Below are 17,461 nucleotides of genomic sequence, written 5' to 3'. Positions count from 1 at the left end.
CTGGCTTAAGCAGTGGGACACGTCTGGCACTGCAGGATCTGAGTCCATGGTGGCGTAGTGTGTTACTTATGGTAGGCCTTGTTACATTGGTCCCAGCTCTCTGCAGTTCATTCACTAGGTCCCCCCGCATTGTTCTGGGATTTTTGCTCACCGTTCTTGTGATCATTCTGACCCCACAGGGTGGGATTTTGCGTGGAGCCCCAGATCGAGGGAGATTATCAGTGGTCTTGTATGTCTTCCATTTTCTAATTATTGCTCCCACTGTTGATTTCTTCACTCCAAGCTGGTTGGCTATTGCAGATTCAGTCTTCCCAGCCTGGTGCAGGGCTACAATTTTGTTTCTGGTGTCCTTTGACAGCTCTTTGGTCTTCACCATAGTGGAGTTTGGAGTCAGACTGTTTGAGGGTGTGCACAGGTGTCTTTTTATACTGATAACAAGTTTAAACAGGTGCCATTACTACAGGTAATGAGTGGAGGAAAGAGGAGACTCTTAAAGAAGAAGTTACAGGTCTGAGAGAGCCAGAAATCTTGATTGTTTGTTTCTGACCAAATACTTATTTTCCACCATAATATGCAAATAAATTGTTAAAAAACAGACAATGTGATTTTCTGGATTTTTTTCCCTCAGTTTGTCTCCCATAGTTGAGGTCTACCTATGATGTAAATTACAGACGCCTCTCATCTTTTTAAGTGGTGGAACTTGCACTATTGCTGACTGACTAAATACTGTTTTGCCCCACTGTACTTTGTCAAATGCTTTGCTGAAGTCAAGATATACTATATCTACAGCTTTTCCCTGATCCACCCAGTCAGTGATTCTGTCATAGAAGGAAATTAAGTTAGTTTGACATGACTTATTAGTTACAAACCCATGCTGACTCTGGTTAATCACTTCATTGTTATCCAGGTACATTACATAGTGGGAGAACAATCAATCCTAAAAATGATCAACGTAAATCGCAACTAATATCCCACAGAGGTCTGGAGTTGAAATGATGCTCAAAATCAAAGTGGAAAATAAAGTTACAGGATGATCCAACTTCAGTGGAAATGCCTCAAGACAAGGAAATTATGCTCAGTAGTCTGTGTGGCCTCCAAGTGCCTGTATGATCTCCCCACAATGACTGGGCATGCTCCTGATGATGTGGCGGATGGTCTCCTGAGGGATCTCCTCCCAGACCTGGACCTGCATGGTGTTGGGCTGTGAGCACAACCCACATGTGTGGACGTCGGGGACTCAGATCATCCTCATGGAGTTAGTTTCTAACCGTTTGAGTAGACACATGCACATTTGTGGCCTGGAGGTCATTTTGCAGGGCTCTGGCAGTGCTCCTCCTGTTCCTCCTTGCACAAAGGCAAAGGTAGCAGTCCTGCTGCTGGGTTGTTGCCCTCCTACGCCCCCACCACATCTCCTGGTGTACTGGCCTGTCTCCTGGTAGAGCCTCCAGCCTCTGGACACTACGCTGACAGACACAGCAAACCTTCTTGCCACAGCTCACATTGATGTGCCATCCTGGATGAGCTGCACTACCTGGGCCACTTGTGTGGGTTGTAGAGTCCATCTCATGCTACCACGAGTGTGAAAGCACAGCCAACATTCAAAAGTGACCAAAAGATCAGCCAGAAAGCATTGGTACTGAGATGTGGTCTGTGGTCCCCACCTGCAGAACCTCTCTTTTATTGAGTGTGTCTTGATAATTGCCAATAATTTCCATCTGTTGTCTATTCCATTTTCACAACAGCATGTGAAATTGATTGCCAATCAGTGTTGCTTCCTAAATGGACAGTTTGATTTCACAGAAGTTTGATTTTCTTGGAGTTATAGTCTGTTGGTTAAGTGTTCCCTTTATTTTTTTTGAGCAGTGTACTTCACGTAAAGTCTAGGATATGACTGTTGATTGAGCTGTTGTCTTGTGCCGTTTCATACATGAAGTCAAACTGTGCTTTTCCATCTATCCCGTCACCAATTACGGCTACATTTTAGATACAATTTAGAAGCACTCAGTTTATAACAATTCTAAGATAGAAAGGACAACAGTTGTAAGCAAGTGGTCTGTAATCCAAACATAAATAGAGATAATTTTCCTTCCATGCTATAATGAAATCCTTGCTTCTTCTGAAGATTTGCTGGGTTTGATAAATATAATCCCACAGGGAAGAGAATTCAGGGAAAATGAGATAGTTTGCCAAGTGAAATGGCAGAATGTCAATGAAACAATCTTACATTTTATGTGAAGGCAGGATATTGCAATTATTTTTCTCAATTGCATCCATATATTCATGCTGTCATTGAGGCACTCAGTTGGCGACATTGTTTTACACTGAACACTGTATGCTTCCTTAAAATTAAAAATAATGAGATATTTATACCGTAGCAACAATTCAATAACATACAGTATATATATATATATATATATATATATATATATATATATATACACAGGAAAAAGGAAGGCAGCACTCCATATAGTTTTGAGCGAAAAAGTGGATTTTTATTCAGACCCACATGGCTCAGTGTGATGTAAAAACATTGTTATTTATCTTTTTTATGGTGTTTATGGTGTAACACAGCCGCCACCTGCCTTATATAGAGTGCGCTCTGCTCCCGAGCCTTCTCTACAGACCCGTACCCAACGCGAGATCTCCATGTGCGTCACATGTCGGGAAGGGATTAAAGTTATAGTTTATAATTGTTTGTTAGTTTACTTAATGAGAAAACATAGGTTACATACAGCAAAGACAATCCAAAGGGGAGAACCCTAAAGTGTCTACAATTATGTAATAGTGAAATGGCAGGAACAGTATACCTGGATTATTGTAAAAATGGAGTCAAAAAGTGATGATTACAAATCACAGAAAAGAAACAACCTTCCCACACCAGGTCAGATTACCAGTGCACCAGCAGACCCCAATAATAAAGGAAGGGGGCAGCACGGGTGCAAAATACTAATGGAGCAACCACTCACAAACCTACCAATACATGGAGGGGGTGGTTGTCTAGAGTTACAAATGTACACAGATGAGGCTTGCATAGGCCGCCAGTCACATATATACGTGTGATGCACAGTGTCTGTCTCACAGCCTATTAGATCAGACGGGCTGGCCAGCACTATATTAGTTCACCCCATATGACAGATACCCCAAATCACCCAACCAACAGAAAAGGGCATAAAAAATGTAAAAATGCACAATAAAATGAAGTAAAAAATACATGAGGTATTTGTCGATATTTTGGCAAAAATAAGCAAGCTCGCAACCCACGTCAGGGGGTCCCAAAACTAAACTCAAAAACGGCTCATAGAAGGATATATCTTATGTAACAACTAAAACAATTTGACAGATATTATGTTCAAATCTTAATACCTCAGTCGAGAAGTCTCATTGCTGTTGCATAAGACACGATGATATGAGTCTGTTCAGATGGACAGAATAATGGCTTCACGTGCATGCTCCCGCCTCGCTTAATATATATTTAATACCTTCAGTCATTTGTGCGATTCTACAAACACTGCGTGCATTACCTTTAGATGTTAATATCCCTTGGTCGGCCGCCTGAAAGGGTAGAAAAGACATCAGCGGAATGAGTCATTGATTGTAGAGATGTGCTCCACGACAGTTGGGCTTCCATCCTTTGTGAGTCATTTTGTCAACTTCGCGTGATGATGGAAGAACGGCAGATGTCGGAAGAGCTCAATGGAAATGATGTTTGGAGTTAATATGTCGGAGAGGTTTGGGTTAGAGAGTGAAATTTGTGAACATAATACTATAATATTCCAAGGAACACAGAAGAGGTTCCTAATATTCTATAGTGGGGTTCAGATGAAAGGATCGGAGAGAACGGCGAGTGCGGATACATAGAAGGTGATACATGTAAGATCCCTGATGATGTGATAAGAAATTACATAATTACATACAATACATCGTTAAGAAGTAAGAAAGAATAAAAAATGAGTCGTAAAAAGCCTCAATGAATTAGAGAGATCAGAGGTTCCTTTAAGAGATTTCATGAATACATAAAAGGCTTCAACATCAGACGGATGTCAATATGTGCAATTACATAATCACATACAGAGCAAGAAACAACTAGGTGAATCTGCCACTGAAAGAAACTTAGGGATAGTAGAAGAATATAAACTGAATATTACAGAAACCAATGCCAGGCAGCAGCCGCAAAAGCAGCTACAATAATGTAATGCATAAAATCACATGCATTGATGTACATGAAGAAGACTTGGGGTCCGAATCAAGATTAACACTTTTTTTTTTTTCGTGTTTTTCCATTTTTGTGTCTTATGGTATTCGCTGACATTGTTTTGGCTCCAAATTCTTCAAAATGGTGAATACATTTTGAGCCAAGTCAAAAAGGGTGCTTTTGTTTCTGTCTCAACTTCATAGTGCAAAATGTGGCAAAAAATAAGCAAACATTCTGGGGGAAGACTGGAGAACGTTTATAGTGAATGCTGCTACTTTTTGAAAAATGAAAAATGATGAATCAAGCAAAAATAGCTGGGAAGCCTCAACTCCATCCACGATGGCAAATATAGAAAAAAAACAGACGAACATCTATAACATACACTGTAAAGGCACAAAAGAAAAGTTGAACTTGGGGAAAACAAAAGAAATGAGCAATCCACTAAAAACGTAACAAAAAACAAGTGAAAATACAATAACGAATCGAGGTGCTTAGTATTACTTTTTTTATATAAATATTGCTGTTGAGACCAAAGCTAGGCACTCTTTGGTTGCCAGGGCGTAAAGACATAGTTGAAAAAGAAAGTCAAAAATATTATTTATTGGAATGTCTGATTTTGTGGTATTAACCCCTTCAAGACCCAGCCTATTTTGACCTTAAAGACCTTGCCGTTTTTTGCAATTCTGACCAGTGTCCCTTTATGAGGTAATAACTCAGGAACGCTTCAACGGATCCTAGCGGTTCTGAGATTGTTTTTTCGTGACATATTGGGCTTCATGTTAGTGGTAAATTTAGGTCAATAAATTCTGCATTTATTTGTGATAAACACGGAAATTTGGCGAAAATTTTGAAAATTTCGCAATTTTCACATTTTGAATTTTTATTCTGTTAAACCAGAGAGATATGTGACACAAAATAGTTAATAAATAACATTTCCCACATGTTTACTTTACATCAGCACAATTTTGGAAACAAAATTTTTTTTTGTTAGGAAGTTATAAGGGTTAAAATTCGACCAGCGATTTGTCATTTTTACAACGAAATTTACAAAACCATTTTTTTTAGGGACCACCTCACATTTGAAGTCAGTTTGAGGGGTCTATTTGGCTGAAAATACCCAAAAGTGACACCATTCTAAAAACTGCACCCCTCAAGGTACTCAAAACCACATTCAAGAAGTTTATTAACCCTTCAGGTGCTTCACAGCAGCAGAAGCAACATGGATGGAAAAAATGAACATTTAACTTTTTAGTCACAAAAATTATCTTTTAGCAACAATTTTTTTATTTTCCCAATGGTAAAAGGAGAAACTGAACCACGAAAGTTGTTGTCCAATTTGTTCTGAGTACGCTGATACCTCATATGTGGGGGTAAACCACTGTTTTGGCGCACGGCAGGGCTTGGAAGGGAAGGAGCGCCATTTGACTTTTTGAATCAAAAATTGGCTCCACTCTTTAGCGGACACCATGTCACGTTTGGAGAGCCCCCGTGTGCCTAAAAATTGGAGCTCCCCCACAAGTGACCCCATTTTGGAAACTAGACGCCCCAAGGAACTTATCTAGATGCATAGTGAGCACTTTGAACCCCCAGGTGCTTCACAAATTGATCCGTAAAAATGAAAAAGTACTTTTTTTTCACAAAAAAATTCTTTTAGCCTCAATTTTTTCATTTTCACATGGGCAACAGGATAAAATGGATCCTAAAATGTGTTGGGCAATTTCTCCCGAGTACGCCGATACCTCATATGTGGGGGTAAACCACTGTTTGGGCACATGGTAAGGCTCGGAAGGGAAGGAGCGCCATTTGACTTTTTGAATGAAAAATTATTTCCATCATTAGCGGACACCATGTCGCGTTTGGATAGCTCCTGTGTGCCTAAACATTGGCGCTCCCCCACAAGTGACCCCATTTTGGAAACTAGACCCCCCAAGGAACTAATTTAGATGCCTAGTGAGCACTTTAAACCCTCAGGTGCTTCACAAATTGATCTGTAAAAATGAAAAAGTAATTTTTTTTCACAAAAAAATTCTTTTCGCCTCAATTTTTTCATTTTCACATGGGCAGTAGGATAAAATGGATCATAAAATTTGTTGGGCAATTTCTCCCGAGTACGCCGATACCTCATATGTGGGGGTAAACCACTGTTTGGGCACTCGGCAGGGCTCGGAAGAGAAGGCGCGCCATTTGACTTTTTGAATGGAAAATTAGCTCCAATTGTTAGCGGACACCATGTCGCGTTTGGAGAGCCCCTGTGTGCCTAAACATTGGAGCTCCCGCACAAGTGACCCCATTTTGGAAACTAGACCCCCCAGGGAACTTATCTAGATGCATATTGAGCACTTTAAACCCCCAGGTGCTTCACAGAAGTTTATAACGCAGAGCCATGAAAATAAAAAATAATTTTTCTTTCCTCAAAAATGATTTTTTAGCCTGGAATTTCCTATTTTGCCAAGGATAATAGGAGAAATTGGACCCCAAATATTGTTGTCCAGTTTGTCCTGAGTACGCTGATACCCCATATGTGGGGGTAAACCACTGTTTGGGCGCACGGCAGGGCTCGGAAGGGATGGCACGCCATTTGGCTTTTTAAATGGAAAATTAGCTCCAATCATTAGCGGACACCATGTCACGTTTGGAGAGCCCCTGTGTGCCTAAACATTGGAGATCCCCCAGAAATGACACCATTTTAGATACTAGACCCCCAAAGGAACTAATCTAGATGTGTGGTGAGGACTTTGAACCCCCAAGTGCTTCACAGAAGTTTATAACGCAGAGCCATGAAAATAAAAAAAAAAATTATTTTCTCAAAAATGATCTTTTAGCCTGCAATTTTTTATTTTCCCAAGGGTAACAGGAGAAATTTGACCCCAAAAGTTGTTGTCCAGTTTCTCCTGAGTACGCTGATACCCCATATGTGGGGGTAAATCACTGTTTGGGCACATGCCGGGGCTCGGAAGTGAAGTAGTGACGTTTTGAAATGCAGACTTTGATGGAATGCTCTGTGGGCGTCACGTTGCGTTTGCAGAGCCCCTGATGTGGCTTAACAGTAGAAACCCCCCACAAGTGACCCCATTTTGGAAACTAGACCCCCAAAGGAACTTATCTAGATGTGTGGTGAGCACTTTGAACCCCCAAGTGCTTCATAGAAGTTTATAATGCAGAGCCGTGAAAATAATAAATACGTTTTCTTTCCTCAAAAATAATTATTTAGCCCAGAATTTTTTATTTTCCCAAGGGTAACAGGAGAAATTTGACCCCAATATTTGTTGTCCAGTTTCTCCTGAGTACGGTGATACCCCATATGTGGGGGTAAACTACTGTTTGGGCACATGCCGGGGCTTGGAATTGAAGTAGTGACGTTTTGAAATGCAGACTTTGATGGAATGCTCTGCGGGCGTCACGTTGCGTTTGCAGAGCCCCTGATGTGCCTAAACAGTAGAAACCCCCCACAAGTGACCCCATTTTGGAAACTAGACCCTGAAAGGAACTTATCTAGATGTGTGGTGAGCACTTTGAACCCCCAAGTGCTTCATAGAAGTTTATAATGCAGAGCCGTGAAAATAATAAATACGTTTTCTTTCCTCAAAAATAATTATTTAGCCCAGAATTTTTTATTTTCCCAAGGGTTACAGGAGAAATTGGACCCCAAAAGTTGTTGTCCAGTTTCTCCTGAGTACGCTGATACCCCATGAGTGGGGATAAACCACTGTTTGGGCACACGTCGGGGCTCAGAAGGGAAGTAGTGACTTTTGAAATGCAGACTTTGATGGAATGGTCTGCGGGTGTCACGTTGCGTTTGCAGAGCCCCTGGTGTGCCTAAACAGTAGAAACCCCCCACAAGTGACCCCATTTTAGAAACTAGACCCCCCAAGGAACTTATCTAGATATGTGGTGAGCACTTTGAACCCCCAAGTGCTTCACAGACGTTTACAACGCAGAGCCGTGAAAATAAAAATCATTTTTCTTTCCTCAAAAATTATGTTTTAGCAAGCATTTTTTTAGATTCACAAGGGTAACAGGAGAAATTGGACCCCAGTAATTGTTGCGCAGTTTGTCCTGAGTATGCTGGTACCCCATATGTGGGGGTAAACCACTGTTTGGGCACACGTCAGGGCTCGGAAGTGAGGGAGCACCATTTGACTTTTTGAATACGAGATTGGCTGGAATCAATGGTGGCGCCATGTTGCGTTTGGAGACCCCTGATGTGCCTAAACAGTGGTAACCCCTCAATTCTACCTCCAACACTAACCCCCCCACACCCCTAACCCTAATCCCAACTGTAGCCATAATCCTAATCACAACCCTAACCCCAACACACCCCTAACCACAACACTAACCCCAACACACCCCTAACCCTAACCACAACCCTAATTCCAACCCTAACCCTAAGGCTATGTGCCCACGTTGCGGATTCGTGTGAGATATTTCCGCACCATTTTTGAAAAATCTGCGGGTAAAAGGCACTGTGTTTTACCTGCGGATTTTCCGCGGATTTCCAGTGTTTTTTGTGCGGATTTCACCTGCGGATTCCTATTGAGGAACAGGTGTAAAACGCTGCGGAATCCGCACAAAGAATTGACATGCTGCGGAAAATACAACGCAGCGTTCCCGCGCGGTATTTTCCTCACCATGGGCACAGCGGATTTGATTTTTCATATGTTTACATGGTACTGTAAACCTGATGGAACACTGCTGCGAATCCGCAGCCAAATCAGCACCGTGTGCACATAGCCTAATTCTAAAGGTATGTGCACACGCTGCGGAAAACGCTGCGGATCCGCAGCAGTTTCCCATGAGTGTACAGTTCAATGTAAACCTATGGGAAACAAAAATCGCTGTACACATGCTGCGGAAAAACTGCACGGAAACGCAGCGGTTTACATTCCACAGCATGTCACTTCTTTGTGCGGATTCCGCAGCGGTTTTACAACTGCTCCAATAGAAAATCGCAATTGTAAAACCGCAGTGAAATGCGCAGAAAAAAACGCGGTAAATCCGCCATAAATCCGCAGCGGTTTAGCACTGCGGATTTATCAAATCCGCAGCGGAAAAATCCGCAGAGGACCAGAATACGTGTGCACATTCCTAACCCTAACCCTAACCCTAGCCCTAACCCTAGCCCTAACCCTACCCCTAACCCTACCCCTAACCCTACCCCTAACCCTAACCCTAGCCCTAACCCTAACCCTACCCCTAACCCTACCCCTAGCCCTACCCCTAACCCTACCCCTAACCCTACCCCTAACCCTACCCCTAACCCTAACCCTATTCTAACATTAGTGGAAAAAAAAAAATTTCTTTATTTTTTTATTGTCCCTACCTATGGGGGTGACAAAGGGGGGGGGGGGTCATTTATTATTTTTTTTATTTTGATCACTGAGATAGATTATATCTCAGTGATCAAAATGCACTTTGGAACGAATCTGCCGGCCGGCAGATTCGGCGGGCGCACTGCGCATGCGCCCGCCATTTTGGAAGATGGCGGCGCCCGGGAGAAGACGGACGGGACCACGGCTGGATCGGTAAGTATGATAGGGTGGGGGGGGACCACGGGGGTGGGGATCGGAGCACTTGGGGGGGAATCGGAGCGCGGGAGGGGTGGAACGGAGCGCGGGGGGGCTGGAACGGAGCACGGGGGGGTGGAACGGAGCACGGGGGGGGTGGATCGGAGTGCAGGGGGGGTGATTGGAGCACGGGGGGGTGATTGGAGCACGGGGGGAGCGGACACGAGCACGGGGGGGGAGCGGAGCACTGGACGGAGGGGAGCCGGAGCAGTGTACCGGCCAGATCGGGGGGGTGGGGGGGCGATCGGAGGGGTGGGGTGGGGGCACACTAGTATTTCCAGCCATGGCCGATGATATTGCAGCATCGGCCATGGCTGGATTGTAATATTTCACCCGTTATAATGGGTGAAATATTACAAATCGCTCTGATTGGCAGTTTCACTTTCAACAGCCAATCAGAGCGATCGTAGCCACGAGGGGGTGAAGCCACCCCCCCTGGGCTAAACTACCACTCCCCCTGTCCCTGCAGATCGGGTGAAATGGGAGTTAACCCTTTCACCCGGTCTGCAGGGACGCGATCTTTCCATGACGCCGCATAGGCGTCATGGGTCGGATTGGCACCGACTTTCATGACGCCTACGTGGCGTCAAAGGTCGGGAAGGGGTTAAGGAAAAAATTAGAAATTTCCATTACTGAGATAAGAAGATAATATAGATTAGATCCAATTTATAAATTTAAGTACATGAAAACAAAATTAAAAAAAATCATAACTGTTGGAAAAAAAGACATGGACCCCACATCCAAAATTTCTATATTATTATTATTTATTGTTATAGCGCCATTTATTCCATGGCGCTTTACATGTGAGGAGGGGTATGCATAATAAAACAAGTACAATAATCTTGAACAACACAAGTCACAACTGGTACAGGAGGAGAGAGGACCCTGCCCGCGAGGGCTCACAATCTACAAGATATTGATTGCCGCTAGGCAAAAATTTAATAAACGAACATGAGGTTCTTAGTTTAACATTCTGATCAAAATTACATCAGAATGAACCTCTCAGTGGGCCCATGGCCTAAAAGGTGCAGTACCGTGTGTGCCCACCCTCACTGCGACCAGCACTCATGGGACCCAGAGAGGTTCAATGTGACGTGGCAGTGGGCTTAATACATTTTCATCAGAATCTTAAACTAAGAACCTCATGCTCAGTTTTGTAAATTTTTGGCCTAGCCACATTAGATCAACATATAGTTTTTGGATGTGTGGTCCATGTCTTTATTTCTACAGTTTCTGGCAAAATTAAAAAATGGGACTTACAAAAAAAAAATGTGTAGTATGTCGATCTGCAAACATAAGTTAAATCATTACATTATAAGCAAAATCTAATGACTTTAGATGTGATTGTGTTATTTGTACGCCTCCGATTCTACAGGGTGGGCTATTTATATGGATACGCCTGGGTGGGCCATTTATAAAGTTGGATCCAAAATGGCCGACTTCAAAATGGCCGCCATGGTCATCACCCATCTTGAAAAGTTTTCCCCCTTCCATATACTAATTTGCCACAAACATGAAGTTGATATCACCAACCATTCCCATTTTATTTAGGTGTATCCATATAAATGGCCCACCCTGTATATAGAAGTCACTTTTCTGGTAGCTTCTACACGGAATGGAAAAAAAACAAGTGCTCAGTGTTCCTCTGGATACCCCATTTGAAGTATTACTTCTAGGGGAGAATATTTCTGTGATATAGCACCAGGCAGAGGAATTATATGAAGAGCCTTAGGGTCCACTGTGTCTGTGACTGCACATAGCTCCGTGCTTGTGACTGATACTGGTAATGAGGGATTTATGCCTAGTGCCAACAAGGAGCTCTTTCCACCTTAAATGTTAAACTATATAGTTCCTTACTGGCTGATTATTGCATGATTGCCAATAAAAGATCTTTTCTTGTTTTTTCCTCCAGCCGTTTTCATACCTCATCATCACTCTCCAAAGTCATTTGTGTCTCCCTAAGTCACAGCTTCACTTTGTACATCGTTTCTTTTTCTTTGTTTGGTTTGCGATATTATTGGTATCTTTTATGCCTTCGCAGATGAGTTTAAATCCTTCATGAGACGCTTACCCAACAGTCACTTTTTGAGCATTGGAGCCATTCACCAGCATTGGGGAAATGATTGGGAATTGCAGAATCGGTATAAACTACTACAGGGCTCGCTGGAAATACAACGACAAAAGATGCAGCATACAGCACGAAAATTATTTGGCCTTAGCTTACGCTGTCGACACAACCCCAACCACCAGCTGCCAAGAGAAAGGTAAATGGGTTCTACTACTGCACAAAATCTTATCATATTGAAGAACACAGACTTTGGTTCCAATCGGATAGACGTTGTCATAAAGTAACGCTCAATGTGGAGAGATGTTTCTGTCTATGCCAAATAAAGTTCATTATTTCTCATGATGAAGGTTTCTACTGTAATGACTTTTAACAAATTGTTGTAATACAGGTAAATAGTCATTTCCTAAATGCCTCCTTTATAAACTGAAGTCAGGTCAGACAATCACATGTAGTGATCGGGAGAAGCAACATCTGATCATTCATTAGTTGTATAATACTTAGCATTAACCTTTTGCCACAATTAATCAAGGCAAAACTATTTCGGCAAAAAGTTGAATTCGGTGACAACATTTTAAAATAACATTATAGTTCCTTTAACGTTTAATGGCTTTCTGTCCAAATCTCTGTGGCTAAGCTGAGATTGACTATCCTGATTAACCACAAAATAGCTGCTGCATTTCCTGCATCTGCTTTTATACAGGCTGTCAGAAATCCTCTTGATTAATTTTTTACTATAATATGTGATGTGACAGCTACAAGACATTATGGAGAAACCTGCCGAAGGTCATGTGATCCTGACTGGTGCAAATATGTAAAATGGCAATGGCTTTTTTTTTTCAATCAAATTCTTGTAACGTGAATCTCAAATTTTTCAAATTCTCTCGGGTTCAACAAAGTCGAAAAAATGTGCCAAAAATTCAATTTGCATCAATTTGATTTGTTTATCTCACCACCTTTCAAATGACTGTCCATCCTTGTAAAATGTAGAAGACCTGGGACCATCAGAATGAGAGACAGTCGTTATTAGTGGGTCTTGGTACCTGCTCATAAAAAATAATTGCAAATGGGGCATCCACTTTGTAATGTCAGATGTATCTAGGCCTGCGCACTCATGGCATGGGCCATAAATACCAGACACTGTGCCCCAAAGATTGAGCTGTGATGCTGTGCAGCTACATTGCCATATGATGATCATGCCTGGATGATAACGCTGTTGTTGAAATCAATGCCAGAGGTGGCCTGAATGGAGAGTTCTATAAAAAGTGCATAGCAAGCCAAGGATCACGACTACCGAGCAGGAGACCACTGCAGTCAATAATGGGCAGTTAGAAAAATGGAATATGGGAAGGTTCTTGCAGTGTCCTTCAACAAGAGAAGGTCTGGTCTAGTGACCTTATCCTCCATCTCTGGCCGTTTTGAGAACAGGAGCCTGATAGTGGGCAGACTGCACTATCAAACGGGATGCTTCAAAAAGGAGACAAACCTGTCATACCTATATAGTAAGTGCAAAACACATTTTCTGTAAGATGTTCAGGCTATATTCAGAAAGACTAAACTTATATACAGTAAGGTTGGCTTTATAGGGTCGTATTTCATGGTCTTTGTAAGGATCACAATGCCTGGACAGACCAAGGGTCTCCCGATCTAAGCTTACAATCACATAAAGTGGATACAAAAAGTCTACACACCCAGGTTAAAATGCTAGTTTTTTTTCCATGTGAAAAAATCATACCAAGAAGAATCGTCTACAAACTCTTTCCACCTTTAATGTTATGTACAATTCACAAAATTTAAATAAAAATTGAAATCTTTTGGGGATAAAAAGAAAAATAAGGAACTATGTGGCTGCATACATATGCACACCTTAAAATTAATATATTGTTGAAGTACACTTTGAATATATCGCAGCAGTCTTTTTGGGTAGGAGTCTGTCAGCATGATAAATTTAGAATAGACAATCTTTGCCCACTCTTCCTGGCAGTAACGCTCAAAAGAGATGTTACCTCCTGTGCACAGCGCCCATTTTATGACAATCCACAGATTTTCAATTGGATTTAGGTCTGGAATTTGGCTGGACCATTCCAAAACTTTCATGTTATTCCAGTGAAGTCATTTTTTGTTGATTTGGAGGTATGCTTATGATCATTGACATACTGAAATGTAAAATTCCTCTTTGTCTTCAGTTTTTATAAGACTCCTGATGGTTTTGTGGCAAAAAGTGACTGATATTTGGAACTGTTAGTAATTGCGTCCGCTTTGACTAAAACCTCAGTTCAAGCTGCTGATAAACAGCCCCAAATCATAGTTTTGCTTCCACCATGCTTTGCTGTGGGTATGGTGTTCTTTTAGTTATGTGCACTGCTGCCTTTGCATGAGACATACCTTTTGGAATTATAGCCATAGAGTTCAATCATGGTCTCATCAGACAACAACACATTTTCCCAAATGCTTTTGGTGGACTTGATGTAGGTTTTGCCAAAACATAGCTGGGTTTGAATTTTTTAATTTGTATTAAAAGATTTCCATCTTTTTACCTTAGCCCATGGGCCAGATACATAAAAAATGTGGTAAATTTTTGTAACATGCAGTACACAATCAGGACTTGCTACAAATTTGTCAAGCTCAATGAATGCTGCTGTACGCCTCTTAGCAACTTCCAATTTTCATTTTGTGTTTTCAGAAACTTTTGAGGGATGTCTAATTCTAGATAATGTCTCTATTTTGTCAAATACTGATAACATTGAACAATGATGAATCTTAGATTATACTCACCCAGGGGTGGTCCCGGTGTGGTCCGGTCCGATGGGCATCTTGGTCCAGATCCAGCGCCTCCCATCTTCATGCGATGACTAGGGTTGAGCGAAACGGATCGTTCATTTTCAAAAGTCGCCGACTTTTGGCAAAGTCGGGTTTCATGAAACCCGACCCGATCCCTGTGTGGGGTCGGCCATGCGGTACGTGACTTTCGCGCCAAAGTCGCGTTTCGTATGACGCACTTGGCGCCATTTTTTCAGCCAATGAAGGAGCGTGGGCAGAGTGATGACATAGGTCTTAGGGGCGTGGACGCCTATCGTCATCTTGTTGCTTGTGCGCTGCAGCGATTTGAAATGTGTAACACCAGCTTTTCTGTTCAGGGACGGAGGGGAGAGAGAGAGAGAGAGAGAGAGAGGGAGAGAGAGAGAGAGAAAAAAAAATCCCATTGACTTTGCATTGGGTTTCGTGTTTCGGTCGATCCCCGACTTTTCGCCATGATCGGCCGATTTCACTCGACTCGACTTTAGAGATAGTCGGGTTTCGCGAAAACTTACTCGACCCTAAAAAAGTAAAAGTCGCTCAACCCTAGCGATGACGTCCTCTTCCTTACTTCCTGTTGCGGCTCCTGCGCAGGCGTACTTTATCCTCCCTGTTGAGGGCAGAGCAAAGTACAGCAGTGCGCATGCGCTGGGAAAGGTCAGAGAGGCCCAGCGCCTGCACACTGCAGTACTTTGCTCTGCCCTCAGCAGGGAGGATAAAGTACGCTGGCGCAGGAGCTGCGGCATGAAGCAATGAAGACGACGTCATCGTATGAAGATGGGAGGCGCTGGACCCGGGCGCGACGCCCATCGGACCAGACCACACCGGGACCGGCCCCGGGGTGAGTATAATCTAACTTGCTTTTCTCCTCTTTCAGGTTACATCGGGGGCTTATCTACAGCATTACAAAATGCTGTAGATAAGCCCTTCATGCCGGTGGTTTTAGCTTATAGGCGAATCTTGGGGTGACAGATTCCCTTTAAAACTCTTTTTGATGACCATTTTTGGGCACTATAGACTTTACCAAATTCTGTATAACATTGGAAGTTCCAACAGGGAATGTAAGGTGATTTAGCAAGAGATGGTGACCTGTTCACTTGTGTAGTTGTATTACGGCAGGCTGCATGTGAATGTGCCTCATTAAAATAACTTATTATATTAAAAGAAAGCCAAAAACCGAGGATTAGAAAGTTGAACTATCAGGAAGCTTATTTCAAACTAATAGAAGGAAATAAATCAAATCCTCTTCTACATCCATTTTTTTTACAAAATAATTGAAGTCATCTCCTTGTAATATCACAATTTCCTTAATTCTACTTGTCAGTGCATTTAGCATGTATTCCTTTTTAGAAATCAATAACAATACAGCTCTGCTTTGATCTCTAAGTTTTAGCATTTGCCCAACAATTAGAATTGAAAATATCATTGCTTCTTAGGGCCTCTTAGGAGACTCTTAATGCCACTGAGATCAGAAATGAGCAAAACCGACGTTAAGTTGAAGACATGTGTTGATAGAATAAGATTTTGTTTCCATGTGTATATTTATATTTATACTCATCAACAGTGATTTTGCAACACCAAGAAGAAAAAGTTGTGGAATTATGGAATTTTCAGGATGGATAGATATGATAATCATATAATGATGAAAACATGGAAACAACATTTTCTAAATATCTCGATTTCTTTAGTATAGAGTATGGGCACCACATGCAGAAATATACACTTACACTCCTTGTCTGCTATCAATGAGGTTGTTAATGGTTGTCTGAGGATCTCAGACACTGAATTCACTTGAACAAATCATCAAAATCCTCTTCTGGCAACTACCTTTACAATTGCTGACCAATGGCATCCCAGGTGTGCACAATGGGTGACCAGTTCGCAGATCCTGCAAACCATGGTGGAATGTTTAGGATCTGCAGGCTGCTCACAGTAGCATAAACCACTTGTGGGCTGGTGTCGAGTTGAAAAACATGTCCTGCAGGCTATGGTAGCATGTATTAGGCCATGCAGGCTGCTTCCAGTATCATGAGCAACATACTGTCTGGGATTTTTGTGTTGAAGAACGGCTCATTGGACACTTTGGAAAAATGGCTGTACCCCTGGTTCCACACCCAATCAATGTAACACCAAACTGTTAGTGTACCTGGAATGAAGATTAGAGGGAAATATCAACTGTACATTACACTGATCCACATCATTCTGGAGTATAAATAGAAGTCAGTAAACAGCTGCCATAATTTAAAGTGATTCTGATTATCCCCAAATAAAGTTTAGCTCTTCTAGTTGGACTCTCATGACATGTTCTTAGTTGCATTTTACAGTAAGACCCATGATTTGTAAACAGCTTACAACACAGGAAAGCAATCTCATTGTTGAAAGTTATCAGTCAGTACAAGGTTACACATCCCTCAAAAGTTTATAAAAATGCAAGAAAAAATTGGAAGCTACTAAGATGCCTATAGTACTATTCACTGAGTGTTAGGGCTAGCGTAACGCAACAAATAATGAGAAAGATAGAGTAAGGTGCGTTCGCAGCCCGGGGTCCACCGTGCAGAGATGGAACCTGCTGCTAAGTAATGACGGACTATATGGCGGTACAATATAGATTCACACACGGGTTAACTTCACCCAGTATGAAGAAAGCGAACCCTGTTGCATCTCAGGGCCGCGGTACCGCACAAAGAGCGCAAGAAAGGAGTCACAGAACTCTACCCCTAGACTCGGGATTAGAATACAACTAGACCTCTTGTGCTCGACACCACATCTGGGGTGTCAGCGTAACCGAAATAATAATTTAAATGCATGGGAGTGCATGCGGTGCCGCTCTAGTGGACGCCACTA

The 17,461-nt window shown here is 42.2% G+C and overlaps 1 protein-coding gene across 2 annotated transcripts in view; it reads left to right on the top strand.

Annotated features, from left to right (window-relative positions):
- BRINP1 (BMP/retinoic acid inducible neural specific 1) overlaps nt 1-17,461 on the top strand; it is a 374,091-nt gene that overhangs the window by 342,606 nt on the left and 14,024 nt on the right. For both annotated transcript variants that reach the window (XR_011318054.1, XM_069748560.1), the window contains exon 7: nt 11,798-12,020. Coding sequence is in view for 1 of the 2 variants with exons in the window: in XM_069748560.1 (XP_069604661.1) it covers nt 11,798-12,020 (223 nt within the window). In the remaining variant the exon portion in view is untranslated. The remainder of the gene's footprint in view (nt 1-11,797; nt 12,021-17,461) is intronic.

Source organism: Ranitomeya imitator, chromosome 2, assembly GCF_032444005.1.
Source record: "Ranitomeya imitator isolate aRanImi1 chromosome 2, aRanImi1.pri, whole genome shotgun sequence".
Classification (NCBI taxonomy): Eukaryota; Metazoa; Chordata; class Amphibia; order Anura; family Dendrobatidae; genus Ranitomeya; species Ranitomeya imitator.
Note: the sequence above shows the minus strand (reverse complement) of the source record. Positions and strands in the feature narration are given on the sequence as shown.